The sequence below is a fragment of the Coregonus clupeaformis genome, chromosome 2 (genome assembly GCF_020615455.1).
Source record: "Coregonus clupeaformis isolate EN_2021a chromosome 2, ASM2061545v1, whole genome shotgun sequence".
NCBI lineage: Eukaryota > Metazoa > Chordata > Actinopteri > Salmoniformes > Salmonidae > Coregonus > Coregonus clupeaformis.
In genome coordinates, this window is record NC_059193.1 from 40,726,870 (window position 1) to 40,744,795 (window position 17,926).

General features: G+C 43.3%; 1 protein-coding gene across 1 annotated transcript; it reads left to right on the plus strand.

Annotated features, from left to right (window-relative positions):
- The first annotated feature begins 75 nt into the window (after nucleotides 1–75).
- On the plus strand, nucleotides 76–10,433 carry LOC121535261 (protein farnesyltransferase/geranylgeranyltransferase type-1 subunit alpha). Its single transcript, XM_041842145.2, has 9 exons — nucleotides 76–299; nucleotides 703–788; nucleotides 949–1,063; nucleotides 1,208–1,312; nucleotides 1,588–1,714; nucleotides 2,357–2,505; nucleotides 2,892–2,954; nucleotides 7,095–7,266; nucleotides 8,783–10,433. Exons 1-9 carry the CDS (start codon nucleotides 103–105, stop codon nucleotides 8,960–8,962), a joined length of 1,194 nt encoding a protein of 397 aa, XP_041698079.2. The 5' UTR covers nucleotides 76–102; the 3' UTR covers nucleotides 8,963–10,433.
- The last annotated feature ends 7,493 nt before the right edge of the window (nucleotides 10,434–17,926 follow it).

Consider the following 17,926-nt stretch of genomic DNA (forward strand, 5'->3'; position numbering starts at 1 on the left):
TATATATATATATATATATATATCAACCACTACGCGGACCATACGTGCTCCAGTACACTGTTCCTTGTAAAACGATTAACAGAGTTGCACAAAACAGAGGAAATGACGTCCATGAGTGCAATATCACAGACGTCCGACCTAACAAATAAGGCAGCTCTTATTCAGCCTGCAACCGAAAGACCAGTTTATTACAGAATGTCAGGTATTGAAGAAACTTCAAATGTACTTCAGAAGGAGAGGAGGAGCGAGGAAGAGCCCGAGATTGACTATGAAGACCCGTTCCGTTATGTGTTTTACAGGTAGGCTAAGCTAGCTAGTTAGGCAAGGCTAAGTAGCGTTGCTAGTTACAGTAGCTAGCTGGGCCGAGGAGGAGACGATGAGTATGTGAAGTCAAAGATTATTCTCTGTGGAGAATAATTTTTTTCCCCACTTCCCTAACCGGTGTGAGGTAGTTCGCTAACTAGCCATTGCTCGCCATGGCTTGATCTGTAATTGATGATAAACTTACAATTAGCAAGTTATTGTTTTCTATGTTTAATTTTATTAAAAGTGATACCTGAAAAAATCAGGCCAATTCGATAATACCACAATTGGCCTGATTTTTTCAGGTATCACTTTTAATGAGACTGAACAGTTACCCCATTCACTAATGTCTCTATCTTTACCTTCCCCTCTCTCCCTCCCGTCTCCCCTCACATACAGAGACAGAAAAGAGTGGGCTGATTTAGAGCCTGTTCCTCAAGATGATGGTCCCAATCCTGTTGTGAAGATTGCCTACTCTGACAAGTGTAAGAAATTAAACTTAGCATATCATTTAAAACCAGACATCCATATTGTTTTATGTTGTCAATGTCATGCATTTAGCCTACTAAATAACTCTGAAGTCACTTTATTTGACTTTGCATCAGAAACTTTGCACACCAAACATGTCACATTTGTCTCCAATAGTCACAGATGTGTATGACTATTTCCGAGCGTTACTGAAGAATGATGAAAAAAGCGACAGGGCACTCGCGCTGACAGCTGAAGCCATTGAACTGAACGCTGCAAATTACACTGTATGGTAAGCAGGTGTTATTGTGATTTATGAACACAACAGTAGAAAATCAATACTTTTCTTAGATATTATCCTCTCCTTCGAAAATGAAAAGTGCAAGACCATAAAGAAAGGGTGAACATTTCCTCTCTCCATTTTGTGTGTGTGAAGGCACTACCGGCGAGTGTTACTGCAGGCCCTGGAGAAGGACCTGAGAGAGGAGATGAGGTACATCACAGCCATCATCGAGGACCAGCCCAAAAACTACCAAGTCTGGTGAGCTCTGCCAATCTAGATTTTAAGTGTTGTCGCTATACCAGTATCACAATCCGACCATAGTTGAGGCAGACTAAACTCTATGGTTCTTTAAGAACCTACTTTATGTAATATATTGTGTACTATACTTTTAAAAAATTACAAATGTGGTTGGATGACAACATTGGGTTGTGAGCATAAAGACACATTTCCGTTCTCTGCAAGTTGGACAGTAAAGTTCGTATTTTTCTTCTTCGGTTCTACACAAAGACTTAACCGTCTGCTCCCTATCCTAGGCACCATAGACGAATGGTGGTGGAGTGGCTGAACGACCCCTCGGAGGAACTGGAGTTCATTGCAGAGATCCTAAGTCAGGACGCTAAGAACTACCATGCCTGGCAGCACAGACAGTGGGTCATCATGGTAGGAGCCTCAACAACCAGGCTGCGTTTGTAACCGATGGTGAATTGTTAGCTAGTAGCGTCATACAGTAGTGTTACATGATTTGCAATCAAACTGAAAAAGCATTGTGAATGTAGCCTACCTCAGACTCAATGGCCCAATTTTGAATATGTTATCAGCTCCAGATTTATGGTAATGAAACCAAACGCTGTTGATTAGCATAATTTATTTTTGCATGTCTATGTAAATGAAGTTACATTTGCATTCTGCCACCAAACAGGCTCTCTGAAATGGACTGCATTGATTATATGACTGCAGTTTTATTTTACTACAGTTATGTGTGACTGAATAGATTGTAGATTATTGTCTTGGAAAGTGTCTAGTAGCGGATGGATCAAAAATATGTCTCTAGGATATCAGAATGAATGGCGATTTCTGAACAAGAAAATCCTTTATGTGCAGTGAATATGAATCACAAATCAGAATGGTCACATGCCATTGGAATACACAATAGCAAGGACAATGGTGTGTTTGTCTGTCAGTACTAAATAAGTGTACTCCAGAAGTACAAGCTGTGGGACAGTAAGCTAGAGTATGCCTCTACTAAGTTAGTTTTTATGGAGTGTGTGTGTCAGTACTAAATAAGTGTGTATTATTTTCTAGGAGTACAATCTGTGGGACAGTGAGCTGGAGTATGTGGAGCAGTTATTGGAGGAAGATGTGAGGAACAACTCCGCATGGAACCAGAGGCACTACATCATCTCGCACACGAAAGGCTACTCAGACCAAGCCATACGCAACAGAGAAGTGCAGTATGTACCTGCTTTCCCTACAAGCTGTATCTCATGTCAGCCCCACACCTTACTACTGTTGAGTAGAAACTGAACATGGGAAAGGCTTGGTCCAGAAAAAACCTCCTAGCCGCTACCCATTTGGCACTTCATCCTCCTAGCCCCTACCCACTCCATTTATCTGAAAGGATGTGACAGGTATGAGCAACATGATAGTAACTCCACCTTGCCTTCTGATAGGCTTGGTAGGACTTCCAGCATTATACCTATCAAACCCTTTAGAATTTCCATGGGTAAGGGATTGTTTTTGAAAATGGGGTAGGGCTTGTTTCTGGACTGGGCAAAGATTTACAGTGTGCTACGTCGGACATATGTGATGAATGTGTTCTCATTCTGTCTTTTTTAAGGTACAGTCTCAAACAGATTAAGAAGGCTCCCCACAACGAAAGTGTGTGGAACTATTTAAAAGGGTAAGTGTCATACAGGATTCATTCAGTAGGGAATTAAATCATACATAATTAATAACGTCTACATAATAACGAGTCTACAGCGTTATGGGTAATAACACACTTAACTTACTATATGACTGTGCAGTTTTGTTTTACTACAGTTATGTGTGATTGAATCGATGTATTGTCCTGGAAAGTTTCTATCCCCACCAGCAGATGTCCCCTGTAGCTCAGCTGGGAGAGCATGGCGCTTGCAACGCCAGGGTTGTGGGTTCGTTTCCCACGGGGGGCCAGTATGAAAATGTATGCACTCACTAACTGTAAGTCGCTCTGGATAAGAGCGTCTGCTAAATGACAAAAAAATTTAAAAAATTTAAGTCACCATGTTTACTTTAGGACAGGGGTCTGCAACCTTTATGATCGGAAGAGCCCTTTTTTCCTCACAAACAGTGTTGAGAGAGCCACACAATACATTTGAGCCTTTGCCAGCCAATAGCAGCAATATCTGATATTCAGCACCTCGGATAGCAGTCAGATCAAATTACCATGAAATCTGACTTTCAGGGTCACAGAGCAGTGGACTCAGCGTTTCTGGTGAAGGTGTAGGGAGAATCAATCTCGTGAACATACATTAAATATGCTACAGGAGTGATGTTACTTTTTGTGAGGAAAAACAGCCTGGACAACACCCTGTCGTTCTCTGCAAATCTCAAAGCAGTGACTCACTCCTGCAGGTTCATGCTCTACAACATCCATAGAGTATGACCCTACCTCACACAGGAAGTGGGGCAGGTCCTAATCCAGGCACTTGTCATCTCCCGTCTGGACTACTGCAACTCCCTGTTGGCTGGGCTCCCCGCTTGTGCCATCAAACCCCTGCAATTTATCCAGACTGCCACAGCCTGCCTGGTGTTCAACCTTCCCAAGTTCTCCCATGTCACCCCGCTCCTCTGCACAGTCCACTGGCTTCCAGTGGAAGCTTGCATCCACTACAAGACCATGGCACTTTGCCTACGGAGCAGCAAGAGGAACTGCCCCTCCCTACCTTCAGGCTATGCTCAAAATCTACACCCCAACCTGTGTACTAGGGATGATTATTTTCTCCTAAATCTACGAAGTTTCAATACCGGGAATAATTCATATTTATCACGAGAGTCCCAGGAAATATCGCAAATTGGAAGTGCCCATTTAAAGCGTTTAAAACCAAGATATGGCCACTATGCCAGGGTTCTCCCCAAATAAGATGGGCGCTGCGCCACCTTGTCGGCTTGGTTGCCCCACTATGTAAAGATGTCAGAGCAAATTAAACTGATATTTAGTAATGATAGAGTAAATGTTTGATCGGCATTGATGTGAATTGCAAAACAAGCGGTTCATAAATTCAGAGCGGTATCATGTTCCTCAATTCAGGGCATTTCAGCAGTAATCCATCTCGACACAGCACACCCCGTGTATAGCGTTGTCGAATCATACAAACTTTCTAACGGCAGTCAAACAAAAGTCAAATGACCAAAGTTGCTAAGCTTGCTAGATATTCTGTCATTAGTTGGAGGTTATCTCCTATATTTGGCTAAATCGAGTTGATGATTATACAGATAACAGATCAGCTCATGAATAATGGTCAGATGAAGAGTGGAAATAGTTTAAATATCAAGGTATCTTAACTGGGACCAACTCTGTTTAATAAAATATCCATATCTACTCTCATACCGTATGTTGATCACACATTCTTTACCGAAGCTCTCATATGGGCAGCAAGAATGAGAAGTGGGGGAAATGTTATAGCGGTATTTTGACATGCATAGGCGAGACGTGCTTTGATAATGTAACCTATGGATTACAGAAGAAAGAATTTTCATGCGAGACAGGAGTCAGGATTTTGGTTTTCACAGACTTAATGTCTGTGACAGAGATGCCTATGTAGTGAATTGTGCATAGGCCTATCAAATGTATGACTGGAGTCACAATGACAGCTCAAAGAGGCACACGCTATTTATAGGCTATACTGTAGGGGTTTCCTGTAGGGTTTATTAACAAATCGGGTCGCGTGTGCTTTGTGTGAACTAAATACACTAGGCTAAAGGCTTCCATGCGACAACCTGTTTTGATAATGTGCTATTACATTTTTTGCTAATCTGATGCTGCACATGTTGTGTATCTTATGGAATTGCTTTAGTGCCGACATTGGGGCAAAATATAATTTCCTGGGTCTTGTCATTTTTTTTGGGGGGGGGGAATTAGAAGTGTTCCCGGGATCCCAGTTACCCATGTCAATCCATACAGAGTACTCCATTCTGCTACCTCTGGTCTCTTGGCCCTCCCGCTCAGCACAGTCAAAGCTCTTTTCTGTCCTGACACTCCAATGGTGGAACCAGCTTCCCCCCTGAATCTAGGACAGCAGAGTCCCTGCCCATCTTCCAAAAAAAATCTGAAACCCGACCTCTTCAAAGAGTATCTTAAATAATCCCACTGCAGTTTATGCATAGGCAAATGAGCCCGAAAGAAACACCTGAATTGAAGTTATGATTGTGCCATTATATAATACACAGCCAACTGCATATTATGCATGGCAGAAAACAAAACTGATTTAAGATGCCTTTGCTACATAATTGGTCTAGCCTATACTCCAAAATTAAACAAATTTGAGTAATCGCCTTTGAGTGTGGACTGTATTATTATGCATAGTGGATGGACTGGTTTACTTAAGCTGTGCTCCAACATTTATATCCATGAGTCTGGTAGAGAACGTATAGCCCTAGGCGATGCTGTTGGTTCACTGATTGTGCATGGCACCTTACAGTTAGCCTACAATGAGTGAATTTGATTTTGAATCGCCTAGTAATAGGGAATTTTTTATATTTTCAATTAATTGGGTGACATTATCTTTAGATAAACAGAATCTCACCACCATGCGTTTCCATCTCTCAATCCTTTATTCCTTTCTCGAGCACGCAGACGGGCTGTCAACTGTTTAGAGAAACATGTTATTGTCGATGTTACCGAACAGATTACACTTGGTTTCCCAAATTAAGCACTGGGTAGCTGCAGGAACAAGTTTAGAAGGCCCATGGCATACAGAGTTTGGGCTGAATATCACCTGTCGGGCAGCGACAGCATGCGCCTCGAACAGTGGTTGATGCAGTGGAGTAAAATAAGTGTTAGATTTATTTCTCAAAGCACATGCATGCTCCGCTATAAAACCGAAGTAGCTTACAAAACGGACCGACGGGAAAGCGCACGGCCTCCCTTCGCTATTCGAGTGCAAACAGATGACATGTATTATTATTATTTTTTTCATATTAGTAAAGACAAGATTCAATTCAGAATAGTCTGATGGCGGGTGAAAATATGATCATTTGATGAGAGAAGAGATGTGCAGCCTGAGGCAAGGAACGGAGCACAAGCTTTTTTTTTTTGCTACTTTCTCAAACCATCAATAGCCTATAGTCGTACCATTCAGCCCATAAGGTTTATGTCATTCTCAACTAAAGTTGCCAAATAACTCTAAATGTAGCATATAGGACCTGTTTCAAATTATCACTTTTATGCTCAACATAGCCACTTCATATATGCGCACTTGCTCCATAATGGGAGAAATAAACGTTAAATTATATTCTTCTTACTATAAAATCATGTAAAATAAAATAATGGCACAGGACTTAAGCATATCTTCTCAGCTAAATGAACAAGCCTACAGCCTGGAGCATAGCCAGATAACATAGGCATACTGTAGGCCAACTCATATTCTGTTCTTCTGAAATACATTTTCTTCATATAATAATGTTTCTTTAGACCTGACTAAAATAAATAATGGATGTTTTGTGATGGTGTATATTACATTTATTTATTAGACTTTTTAAATTGTAGATGTTCCAAAGGCCCGCATCAGTGGCTTGTATGTGTGGAGATGCTTAACATGTTTATGGTAATTAATGGTAAAATACAGTGAGACCGACAGTCTTTTGCATGCCAATAACCGGCTGTCAAAATGTAATGACTGCCACAGCAGCCCTAATCTCAGATAGTCCCGATCTTTCCAAACCCATGGGGGGGGTCGGTCAAGAGCTGCTGGTTGCCGACCCCTGGTTTAGGAGCTCTGAATAGGGATACTGCTTTTGCGGAGTTGGTCTACGCTTTTCACACCCCTCTTCCCCCCCCCAGGATTCTACAGGACCTGGGCCTGTCGTCCCACCCGGGTCTCGTGGAGCAGATCCTGGAGCTCAAGGAGACCCACTGCTCGCCCTACCTGTTGGGCTTCCTGGTGGACATCTACGAAGACTCCCTGGAAAACACCTCGGGACACCAGGAGGAAGTCCTCAGTAAGGCCCTGGAGGTGAGCAGCACTGGGACCTATCTGACTTTAAGGGATAGTTTAGCACGCTGTCCTACTAGACTTAAAGGGATAGTTCAGCATGGGGACCTGTCTGATTTAAAAGAAGAGTTCAACATGGGGACTTCTCCCACTTAAAAGGATAGTTCAGCACATGGACCGAATGTATGCGACATTAGGCACTATCTTATTTGGGATTACTCTAAAGTAGTGTAATCCCAACTCTAAGCTAATTTAGTGCAGAAGTGGGATTGTGCACTCACGTGAAAGTCTTTAGATTACTGATTCTCAATCAATTTCCTGGAGGACCCGAAGGGAGTGCACATTTTTATTTTAGCCCAGCAGTAGCACACTTGATTCAACTAAACACCAAGCTTTGACGAGTTGAAACAAATGTGCTAGTGCTCGGCCCGAACAGAAATGTGCACATCTCATCTTGGGGATCCCTCAGGAATGCACTGGGAAACTTGTGTAGATGCTGAAGAACTTGGCAACAATGTGCAGAGAATGGAAATTGTGTCTTCTACCATAGCCGAGACATCTTCCTTTGTACACCTCGAGTATAAAACATTGACTGAGAGTCAATCAGGGTAGAGCAGCCCTCGCACAAAGAGTTCAAGGCTGAGGAACAAGGAAAATCAGTCGGAATTATTCAACAAGTCGGATTTGAAAACGCTTTATCCTATCGCACCGGATTTCTTGCATGTTTTTCCAAGTCTCCAATGACAGTCCCTGGCAGTTTGAGTGACAGCTCGTATGTTGCCTCTATTTTGGGCAACTAAATGCTCGGGTGTCTGTCGGAGTTAATTAGGTTTCTTGGGAAGTGTTTAATTTTTTTTGCTGTTCTCAATTGTTTAAAAATAAATAAATAACTTGGCTATGCTTATAATCATCAACATGGGCATTGTCCCAGTCAGAAAATGCGCTACAGGAGCTCTGATGCATATTTGAGTTCCGGCTAATCAGAAATGCATGCAGCAGGAAGGGATTTCATTAAATTGGTTGTTGAAAATGAGATTCTTATTTTTCCACCTTTATTAACTTAGAAAAAGGATGTTTCTCAATGCTAGTGCAACCGTGACAGGTGTAAAATGTATGTTGAGTAGCCACTAGCCAGCTACTTCACTACCAGTATGTCTACCATGGCTATGTTAGCTGTGGTAATGGATGGAATATAAATAATGACCAGGTAATTCGATTTGCACATAAGCAAACAAGCAAGTGTTAGCAAATCAGCACAAAGTTACAAACCCTTGGGTTGCAAGACAATGCAAAAATAAACATTTTGATTTGGCATTCTTTGAGCAATAAAGTGAACATTATCTGTTTTTTTTTTACCCCACATAACATTACCACATCAATTCTTCCTTTAATCTTTCTGCTCTGTTGTGTAAATAGATATTGTCCACTCTGTCCATCTCTCGTCCCTTGCACCTTCAACCCTTTAATCCTGCTATATCCCTAACCCTCTCTCTGTCTCTCTCCATCCCCCCTCCCTCTCCTCCTGTTCTCACCCCAGCTCTGTGAGCTCCTGGCCCATGAGAAGGACACCATCCGGAGGGAGTACTGGAGCTACGTGGGCCGCTCCCTGCAGACTAAATACGGCTCCAGTGACCCCTCTACCACCACCAGCGCCCCAGGAACTGACCCAGGATCAGCCTCAGGCTCCATTCACCAGGAGACACCCTGCAGTAGCTGAGAGAAGAAGACATAGAACCCAATGGGAGTCGAGGGAGCAACCGCTTTTAACCAGCCCAAGTTTGTTTGGCAATAGCGCAGCATTACCACATACAAAGAGAGAAGTAACAAAATAAACACTTCTAGCTTACTGTAAAAGAGGTAACTCACTCCAGATAAGTGTTATGAATTAGGGTTGGATCTTCCCTGGATTTCTAGATATGGACAGCTGCTGTCATTGTCATGCATTGAAGTTTATAGCCATAGTTGAACTAGATTGGATGTTGATTGTGAGTGTGTGTGGTAACGAGTAATTACTGTGAAATTAGGCTTGTTTTGGATTTCTTCTGTTGCGCAGTACACAGGAACACTGTAGCTAAGAAGCCGTTAAGCCATTAACTAATCTCTGTGTAGATTCATATTGATGACGTTGCCAAAACGGTATAACCAAACTCTGCATTGCTGTAGGCTACAGTCTTTTGTACGCTACAACTAATTATATGATTATTCTAAACTGGAAGTTTTGCCCTAGTCTTTTTTTCCCCTCTCGATTCTAACACACGTGTCTCTCATTCTAACGTACCTACTTTTCAGTCATTTTCGTTCGCTGTACTTGGCATAATGAGCCTGTGTGTTGGAGTTCAGCCAGTAATTGTCTCATCTGGATTCGCTCCCACTAACGAGCGAGATGAATAAAACACACCCGCTCATTGAACACCTATTTCACCGTATTAACGGTTAGCCGCTGAGCTAAAATACATTAACCAGGGATTGTTTTTGGTCATTTGGATTTACACATCGAAAGCATGACTCAATCGCAATGGCTTCCCCAAATGAAATTGGCCCCGTATTGCGAAACCAAATTATTATTTTGTACTTTGCTTCGACTGTAATTTATAGCTGATAGGTTAGGGGGGGAAAAGGCGTATCATCTTAAATCACTGTGCTAAAAGAGTCAAATCACAATTAAATGGAGCAGCATGAGGTTAGCTTCCGGTCTTTTCTTTCTAGTTAATTGATTCTGGAGCCATTGCATCCATCTCTGCAGCTCCAAAGGCTATAAAAGGACCGTTGGATCAAGTCATTGGATAGCTGGGAGTGGGAGTTCCCTTCATGGGACTGTTTCACTGGGCCAGCTATGGAAGGTCAAGGTATTAAGGGTAGACCTGTGAAATGGTTAACTGCAGATGGTTCCATTCCGTAATACAAGTCCAAGGGTATGAAGTCCCATACTAGGAATGGGACCATAACAATGTGTCTTTTACAGTGTTGTAAGTGCAACATTAACTTTCATGAAAAATATTCCTGCATTGCAAATTGGTATGTATTTCAATGCAGACATTTTTCAACAGACTGAAAAAAATGTATTTAGTCAGAATCGTTATGAAATCATGAAGACTTAGGGTACATACATATGGCAAGTCTTACAGTACAATGCATTATAACCATATAATACATTATCCCTGTTGGCTTTAATCAAAATGTTATCCACATCAGTTGTGCTGATTCTCTGTAATTCCTCCCAGTCACATCAGTATTTAAAGGGCATAAATAATAGGGCAGAATGTAATCAGACCTCATGAATGCCGTACTGTCCAGAGAGTCCAGCCTGACAGCCTTGCATCCATTAGCACACGCCACGCTTATTAGCAAGATTATAGGCAGATTATCTATATTGACAAGATAGCTGAGTGAATGCTCTAACAATGGACATACATGTCCTCAATGATTGAAGGCAGGCGAGATCCGGTGGGACCATTCTAGCCAAAGAGAGAGAGATACGTGTGTGAACAACAGGCGCAACTAAGGTCATTTCCGATTGAGCCGACATATGCAGTGTTTACCGTGAATGCAGTCTCTGCTAAAGCACTGCCCATTGCCTTTAAACTTCAATCACACTGTAAAGCTGAACTTCCACGATGCCGATTGAATAGAGCCTTAAGTCGTTTTTCTCAAAGCTGCTGGAATGTCACGTGCATCCACATACAGTGAATTGCAAAAGTATTCAGACCCCTTGGATTTCTTAACATTTTATTGTGTTACAAAGTGGGATTAAAATTGATTTCATTGTCATTTTTTGTCAATAATCTACACAAAATACTAATGTCAAACTGATTTTTTATTTATTTTCTACAAATTAAATAACTAAAATATAGTATTTGCATATGTATTCAGCTCCCTGAATCAATACAGGTTAGAAATACCTTTGGCAACGATTATAGCTGTGAGTCTTATTGGGTAAGTCTAGAAGATCTTTGCACACCTGGATTGTACAATATTTGCCCATTATTCTTTTCAAGCTCTGTCAAAATGTTTTGGATCATGGCTTAACAGCAATTTTCAAGTCTTGCCATAGATTTTCAAGCAGAAACTGGAACTTGGCCACTCAGGAACATTCACTGTCTTCTTGGAAAGCAACTCCAGTGTAGATTTGGCCTTGTTTTAGCTTATTGTCCTGTTGAAAGGTGAATTCCTCCCATTCTCTGGTGTAAAGCAGGTTTTCCTCTAGGATCTTGCTTGTAATTAGCTCCATTCCGTTTATTTTATCCTGAAAACCCCCAGTATTTGCCAATGTCAAGCATACCCATACCATGATGCAGCCACCACCATGCTTGAAAATAAGGAGGTAGTTACTCAGTGATGTGTTATGTTGGATTTGCCCCTAACATAATGCTTTGCATTTAGGCCAAACAGTGTATTCCTTTGTGTTTTTTTGCAGTATTACTTTAGTGCCTTGTTGCATACAAGATGTTTTGGAATACTTTGATTCTGTATATTTATATTCTTCTTTTCACTCTGTAATTTAGGTCATTGACTACAATGTTGTTGATCCAGCCTCAGTTTTCTCCCATCACAGCCATTTAACTCTGTATCTGTTTTAATGGGAACATCCCTGAGCATGGGAACATCCCTGAGCAGTTTCATTCCTGTCCTGCAGCTGACTTCAGAAGGACGACTGTATCTTTGATGTGTCTGGATGGTTTAATACATAATCCACCGCATAATTATTAACTTGACCATGCTAATATTCTGAACCGTTCTCTCCATATATTCTAGTGAGTCTGAGAAAATTAAAGTTACACCAAATTTAAAAGGATGGCTTTAGATAAATGTACTGAAAACCCTAATGAATGAAAAATCCACCAGAAAATCTGTTGGCCAGCAAGTGGGACGGTTCAGCAGTTTAATTACATTTATTCAGCACGTGCAAGGGAACCACGCCGGCAAAGCCCGTTACACACCTGCATAAAGTCTGAATACCAACTACTGAGAAGAGTGTAGGAAAGGCGTACATTTCCTAAGTCTGAATCGGGCCCTTTGAACAGAGATTGTTAAGTTTGTATTTATTGAGAAGTGTTTCTGTGAGAGGACATTTGAACTGAGACGCATGGAATTGTCAACATACTCCAGTAACGTTGTCTACTTCAACCGTGAATCACCCTAATGTACTAACTCTCTACAGAGTAAACTGCGAGAGGTCAATTTGCAATGATATCAAACAGTCAGTCTTAACCCAACCCAACCCAAGCCAAACAAACATACTGTCTCAGGCCTGGCGCCTTGTGGTGATAGAAATGCATGACTGAATCCCAATTGTTCCCAGTCTCAGACATGGCTCTCTTAAGACAATTTACAATGGAGTAGCAACCCATTATACTGTAAGACAGAGGATGAATGGAAAGTAATTTTCTGTTTTAGCCCTGCAAACAACTCCCCCCTCCTCTTTAAGCTAACACACACACACACACACCCCCCTTCCTCCCTGCTACGTGACCAAGTCTCCCACCCAAAGCAGTCCCGGTAATTTCCATTGGTATAACAAGATGTCATGGCAGAGGTGGGAGCCCTGGCTATTAGCCCCATGTCTGTCTCCCATGTGTTCAGGGAAGCCTAGGAGGGATTGGCTCTGGTGCTGACAACTCCATTACATGGGCTCTCTCCTCTGTCTCTCTCTCCTTCACACTCACCACCAGACAATCTGGGACTCACAGCAGGGCATCTCTATATCTCTCCCTAATGGATTCAGGCTGTAGGCTCTGGCATCTTGAGCTCTCCACTTTTCTCAATCTCTCTCTCTTTCTACAGTGAGCTTCGGTTGGTCAATAGGGCCGCGATGCCACAGAATATTTGCATAAAGTTCAGCTTTCCCCAACTTCGGTCCCGCCTTGTTCACGCTCCCTAGCCCACGCTTGCATCGCCCAATGGTCTCCCGCCCACGTCGCTTGCCTCCATTGAAAATGAATGGCTTCCGATGTTTCATCGCCCCCTATCATGTTCCGTTAAGAGGTACTGTTAGTGTATACTTTTTCAATAGTTTTTCTCCATAATCACAACTGTTCATAGTTCCGAAGTTGAACTATGTTGCAAGATAGGTACTTAGGGTTAGATTCTATCAGATCCGCGCTAGCCGACACCCGCATAGCGGTTGTTTTGACTGTGACGGAAGTGGAACTGTGTAGGGCTGTCAAATCCACAACCGGCTCCCGATGTTATGATACTGATGATTCGCCACAGATGGTTTGTTTACGTTTCTACCATTGTGGCTAGATGGAGTAGGCCTACAGCTCCAACTAGTGGTCGCGTCTAGGAAAACAGTTGTTGACACTTGTAGCATTGTAGCTAAACCTAACCCTAACCCTTCTCCTAACCTGCCACGTTAATTAACCTAATCTGGCACGTTAATAATCCTAACCTGCAAAACATCTGTGGCGACAAATCATCAGTATCACCACACCGGCATTATACCTAAAGTGGACATTTCCATTGGCTACAAGGAGTTGTGTTAAGAGAAATAACATGGAGCCTTGTTTACAAGTTCGAACACTGGAATGTGGGATGTACTTTACACCTCAATTAGGCTGATTAGAAATCCTCATTTTCGTTTCATGGTTTTCTATTTAAGTGTAATTATTTCTATATAGCCTACACTTACTCATTCTGAACTTCTAACGCGAGTAGGACGGGTGTGGCTTCGTGACATTAACCACACAAGCAGTCGCTCTAATTTCACAGCTTTAACACAGTTACACCTCAGACACCACCAGCTATGCGGATGTCAGTTATCGCCGAACGCTTGACCTTATTGAATCTAGGCCTTAACCCGAAAGCCAAAGCTGCTTTCACAATTCTTCTACTTCTCTTTTTATGTTTGATTTTGATAGTTGCAGGACTCAATATGCAAAAGTATTAACTCATAGCCTCTGTTGCAAGGCAGGGACTTACCCCAAAGCCACCTTAATTTAAAAGGTCTACCTGTCTAATTGACCTAATAGAAACACAAAGAAAAACAAAGTAATTCAGACTCAAGGTTATGAGGCAGGGATTCTCCTAAGCCCTGTTTATACCTGGTGCTAACATGCGCCCTTTGTCATTCTGTCTACATTCTGATTGTGGCCAAATTTTTAGACAGGTGTAGATGATTAAAAGACACATTTTGATCTGATTGTGATCTGATTTTCCTGACCTAGTCAGGCACACATTGATGTGTTGGAGTTGGAATGAGTAGTCATGCTGTACTTCGCGCCGCAGGTAATATGACACACATTACATTACAATGGAACGATTTAATTCGTTTAATGTTGGCTAGCTACATAGTTGTCTTTGTATCAAAGATAAAGGTGTAGTATAGAGAAACTATCGAGGTTAGCTAGCCAGCTACATACGTTCGCAGCGACGCCGTTTTTCAAACAAAGTCAACACTGCAGCCATTGCTAGCTAGCCAACACCACCAGCTAGCAGTACTGTAGCAACTAAATACAATATAATTTTAGTCAATGAGAATTTTGCAACGTGGACTACACATTCGAGATGTGTAGTCCACTTGTGTAGCTAGAATGACTGACTTTGTGCTAGCTAGCCAAAGTTGAATTATTTATGCGTTATGAAAGGAACTAGACACGGACACGAATGATCTGTTTAGTGTGTTAACACACTATTGGTAGTTTGTTGTAACCAAGTATTGGTGCTAAACTGTGTGTTATTGGATGCTAGCATGCTAGTTAGCTATGGCGTCATAGGATATGGTGCCCTGGGCGGTATTCACGGAAGAATACTGTACCAAGTTAGCTAGCTGAATAAACTAAGTTAGAGTCTAATCCTAGAAAACATTGAACTGCTGTAGTTTACAACAATTATAATTTCTAAAGTGGAAGTTGGGAGAGCTATATTTGAGTGTTTCAGTGAAAGGTAAGTGAGGGAGGCCCCGCTCTCTCGCTTCACCAGATGTTTAGTTAATTTTATTCAGATCTATTTTGCATTATTGTAGCCTTTACTGTAGCCTGTCAGCTATGTGTCTGTCTATCCCTGTTCTCTCCTCTCTGCACAGGCCACACCGCGTGGCTGCTGCCACTCTAATTTGGTGGTCCCTGCGCGCACGACCCACGTGGAGTTCCAGGTCTCCGGCAGCCTCTGGAACTGCCGTTCTGCGGCCAACAAGGCAGAGTTCATCTCAGCCTATGCTACCCTCCAGTCCCTCGACTTCTTGGCGCTGACGGAAACATGGATTACCACAGAAAACACTGCTACTCCTACTGCTCTTTCCTCGTCTGATCATGTGTTCTCGCATACCCCGAGAGCATCTGGTCAGCGCGGCGGTGGCACGGAATCCTCATCTCTCCCAAGTGGACATTCTCTCTTTTCCCCCCTGACCTATCTGTCTATCTCCTCATTTGAATTCCATGCTGTCACAGTCACTAGCCCATTCAAGCTTAACATCCTTGTCATTTATCGCCCTCCAGGTTCCCTTGGAGAGTTCATCAATGAGCTTGACGCCTTGATAAGTTCCTTTCCTGAGGATGGCTCACCGCTCACAGTACTGGGTGACTTTAACCTCCCTAAGTCTGCCTTTGACTCATTTCTCTCTGCCTCCTTCTTTCCACTCCTTTCCTCTTTTGACCTCACCCTCCAACACAACTCACTCTGCCCCTACTCAGATGGTAATGTGCCGTCGCAACCTTCGCTCTCTCTCTCCCGCTACTCTCTCCTCTTCCATCCTATCATCTCTTCCCTCTGCTAAATCATTCTCCCTCCGATCTCCTGATTCTGCCTCCTCAACCCTCCTCTCCTCCCTTTCTGCATCTTTTGACTCTCTATGTCCCCTATCCTCCCAGCCGGCTCGGTTCTCCTCTCCTGCTCCGTTGCTTGACAACTCATTGCGATCTCACAGAACAGGGCTCCGGGCAGCCGAGCGGAAATTGAGGAAAACTAGACTCCCTGCGGACCTGGCATCTTTTCACTCCCTCCTCTCTACATTTTCTTCCTCTGTTTCTGCTGCTAAAGCCACTTTCTACCACTAAATGTCAAGCCTCTGCCTCTAACCCTAGGAAGCTCTTTGCCACCTTCTCCTCCCTGCTGAATCCTCCTCCCCCTCCCTCCTCCCTCTCTGTGGATGACTTCGTCAACCATTTTGAAAAGAAGGTTGACGACATCCAAATCTCATTTATTAAGTCAAATGACACCGCTGGTCCTGCTCACACTGCCCTACCCAATGCTTTGACTTCTTTCTCCCCTCTCTCTCCAGATGAAATCTTGCAACTTGTGACGGCCGGCCGCCCAACAACCTGGCCGCTTGACCCTATCCCCTCCTCTCTTCTCCAGACCATTTCCGGAGACCTTCTCCCTTACCTCACCTCGCTCATCAACTCATCCTTGACCGCTGGCTATGTCCCTTCCGTCTTCAAGAGAGCGAGAGTTGCACCCCTCCTCAAAAAACCTACACTCGATCCCTCCGATGTCAACAACCACAGACCAGTATCCCTTCTTTCTTTTCTCTCCAAAACTCTAGCGAACTCTCCTGCTATCTCTCTCAGAATGACCTTCTTGATCCAAACCAGTCAGGTTTCAAGACTGGTCATTCAACTGAGACTGCTCTTCTCTGTGTCACGGAGGCTCTCCGCACTGCTAAAGCTAACACTCTCTCCTCTGCTCTTATCCTTCTAGATCTAGATTATTATTATTATTATTTTATCTATCTGCTGCCTTTGATACTGTGAACCATCAGATCCTCCTCTCCACCCTCTCCGAGTTGGGCATCTCCGGCGCTGCTCACTCTTGGATTGCGTCCTACCTGACAGGTCGCGTGGCGAGAATCTGTCTACACACCACGTGCTCTCACCACTGGTGTCCCCCAGGGCTCAGTTCTAGGCCCTCTCCTATTCTCTCTATACACCAAGTCACTTGGCTCTGTCATATCCTCACATGGTCTCTCTCTAAAATGTAAATGTAAATGTCTCTCCTATCATTGCTACGCAGACGACACACAATTAATTTTCTCCTTTCCCACTTCTGATAACCAGGTGGCGAATCGCATGTCTGGCAGACATATCAGTGTGGATGTCGGATCACCACCTCAAGCTGAACCTCGGCAAGACGGAGCTGCTCTTCCTCCCGGGGAAGGACTGCCCACTCCATGATCTCGCCATCACGGTTGACAACTCCATTGTGTCCTCCTCCCAGAGTGCAAGGAACCTTGGCGTGACCCTAGACAACACCCTGTCATTCTCCGCTAACATCAAATCGGTGACCCGATCCTGCAGGTTCATGCTCTACAACATTTACATTTTAGTCATTTAGCAGACGCTCTTATCCAGAGCGACTTACAGTTAGTGAATACATTTTTTTTTTTTTATTACTTTTTTTTGTTATACTGGCCCCCCGTGGGAATCAAACCCACAACCCTGGCGTTGCAAACGCCATGCTCTATCAACTGAGCTACATCCCTGCCGGCCATTCCCTCCCCTACCCTGGACGACGCTGGGCCAATTGTGAGCCGCCCATGAGTCTCCCGGTCACGGCCGGCTGCGACAGAGCCTGGATTCGAACCAGGATCTCTAGTGGCACAGTTAGCACTGCGATGCAGTGCCTTAGACCACTGCGCCACTCAGGAGTACACATTCGCAGAATACGACCCAACCTTACACAGAAAGCGGCACAGGTCCTAATCCAGGCACTTGTCATCTCCTGTCTGGGTTACTGCAACTCGCTGTTG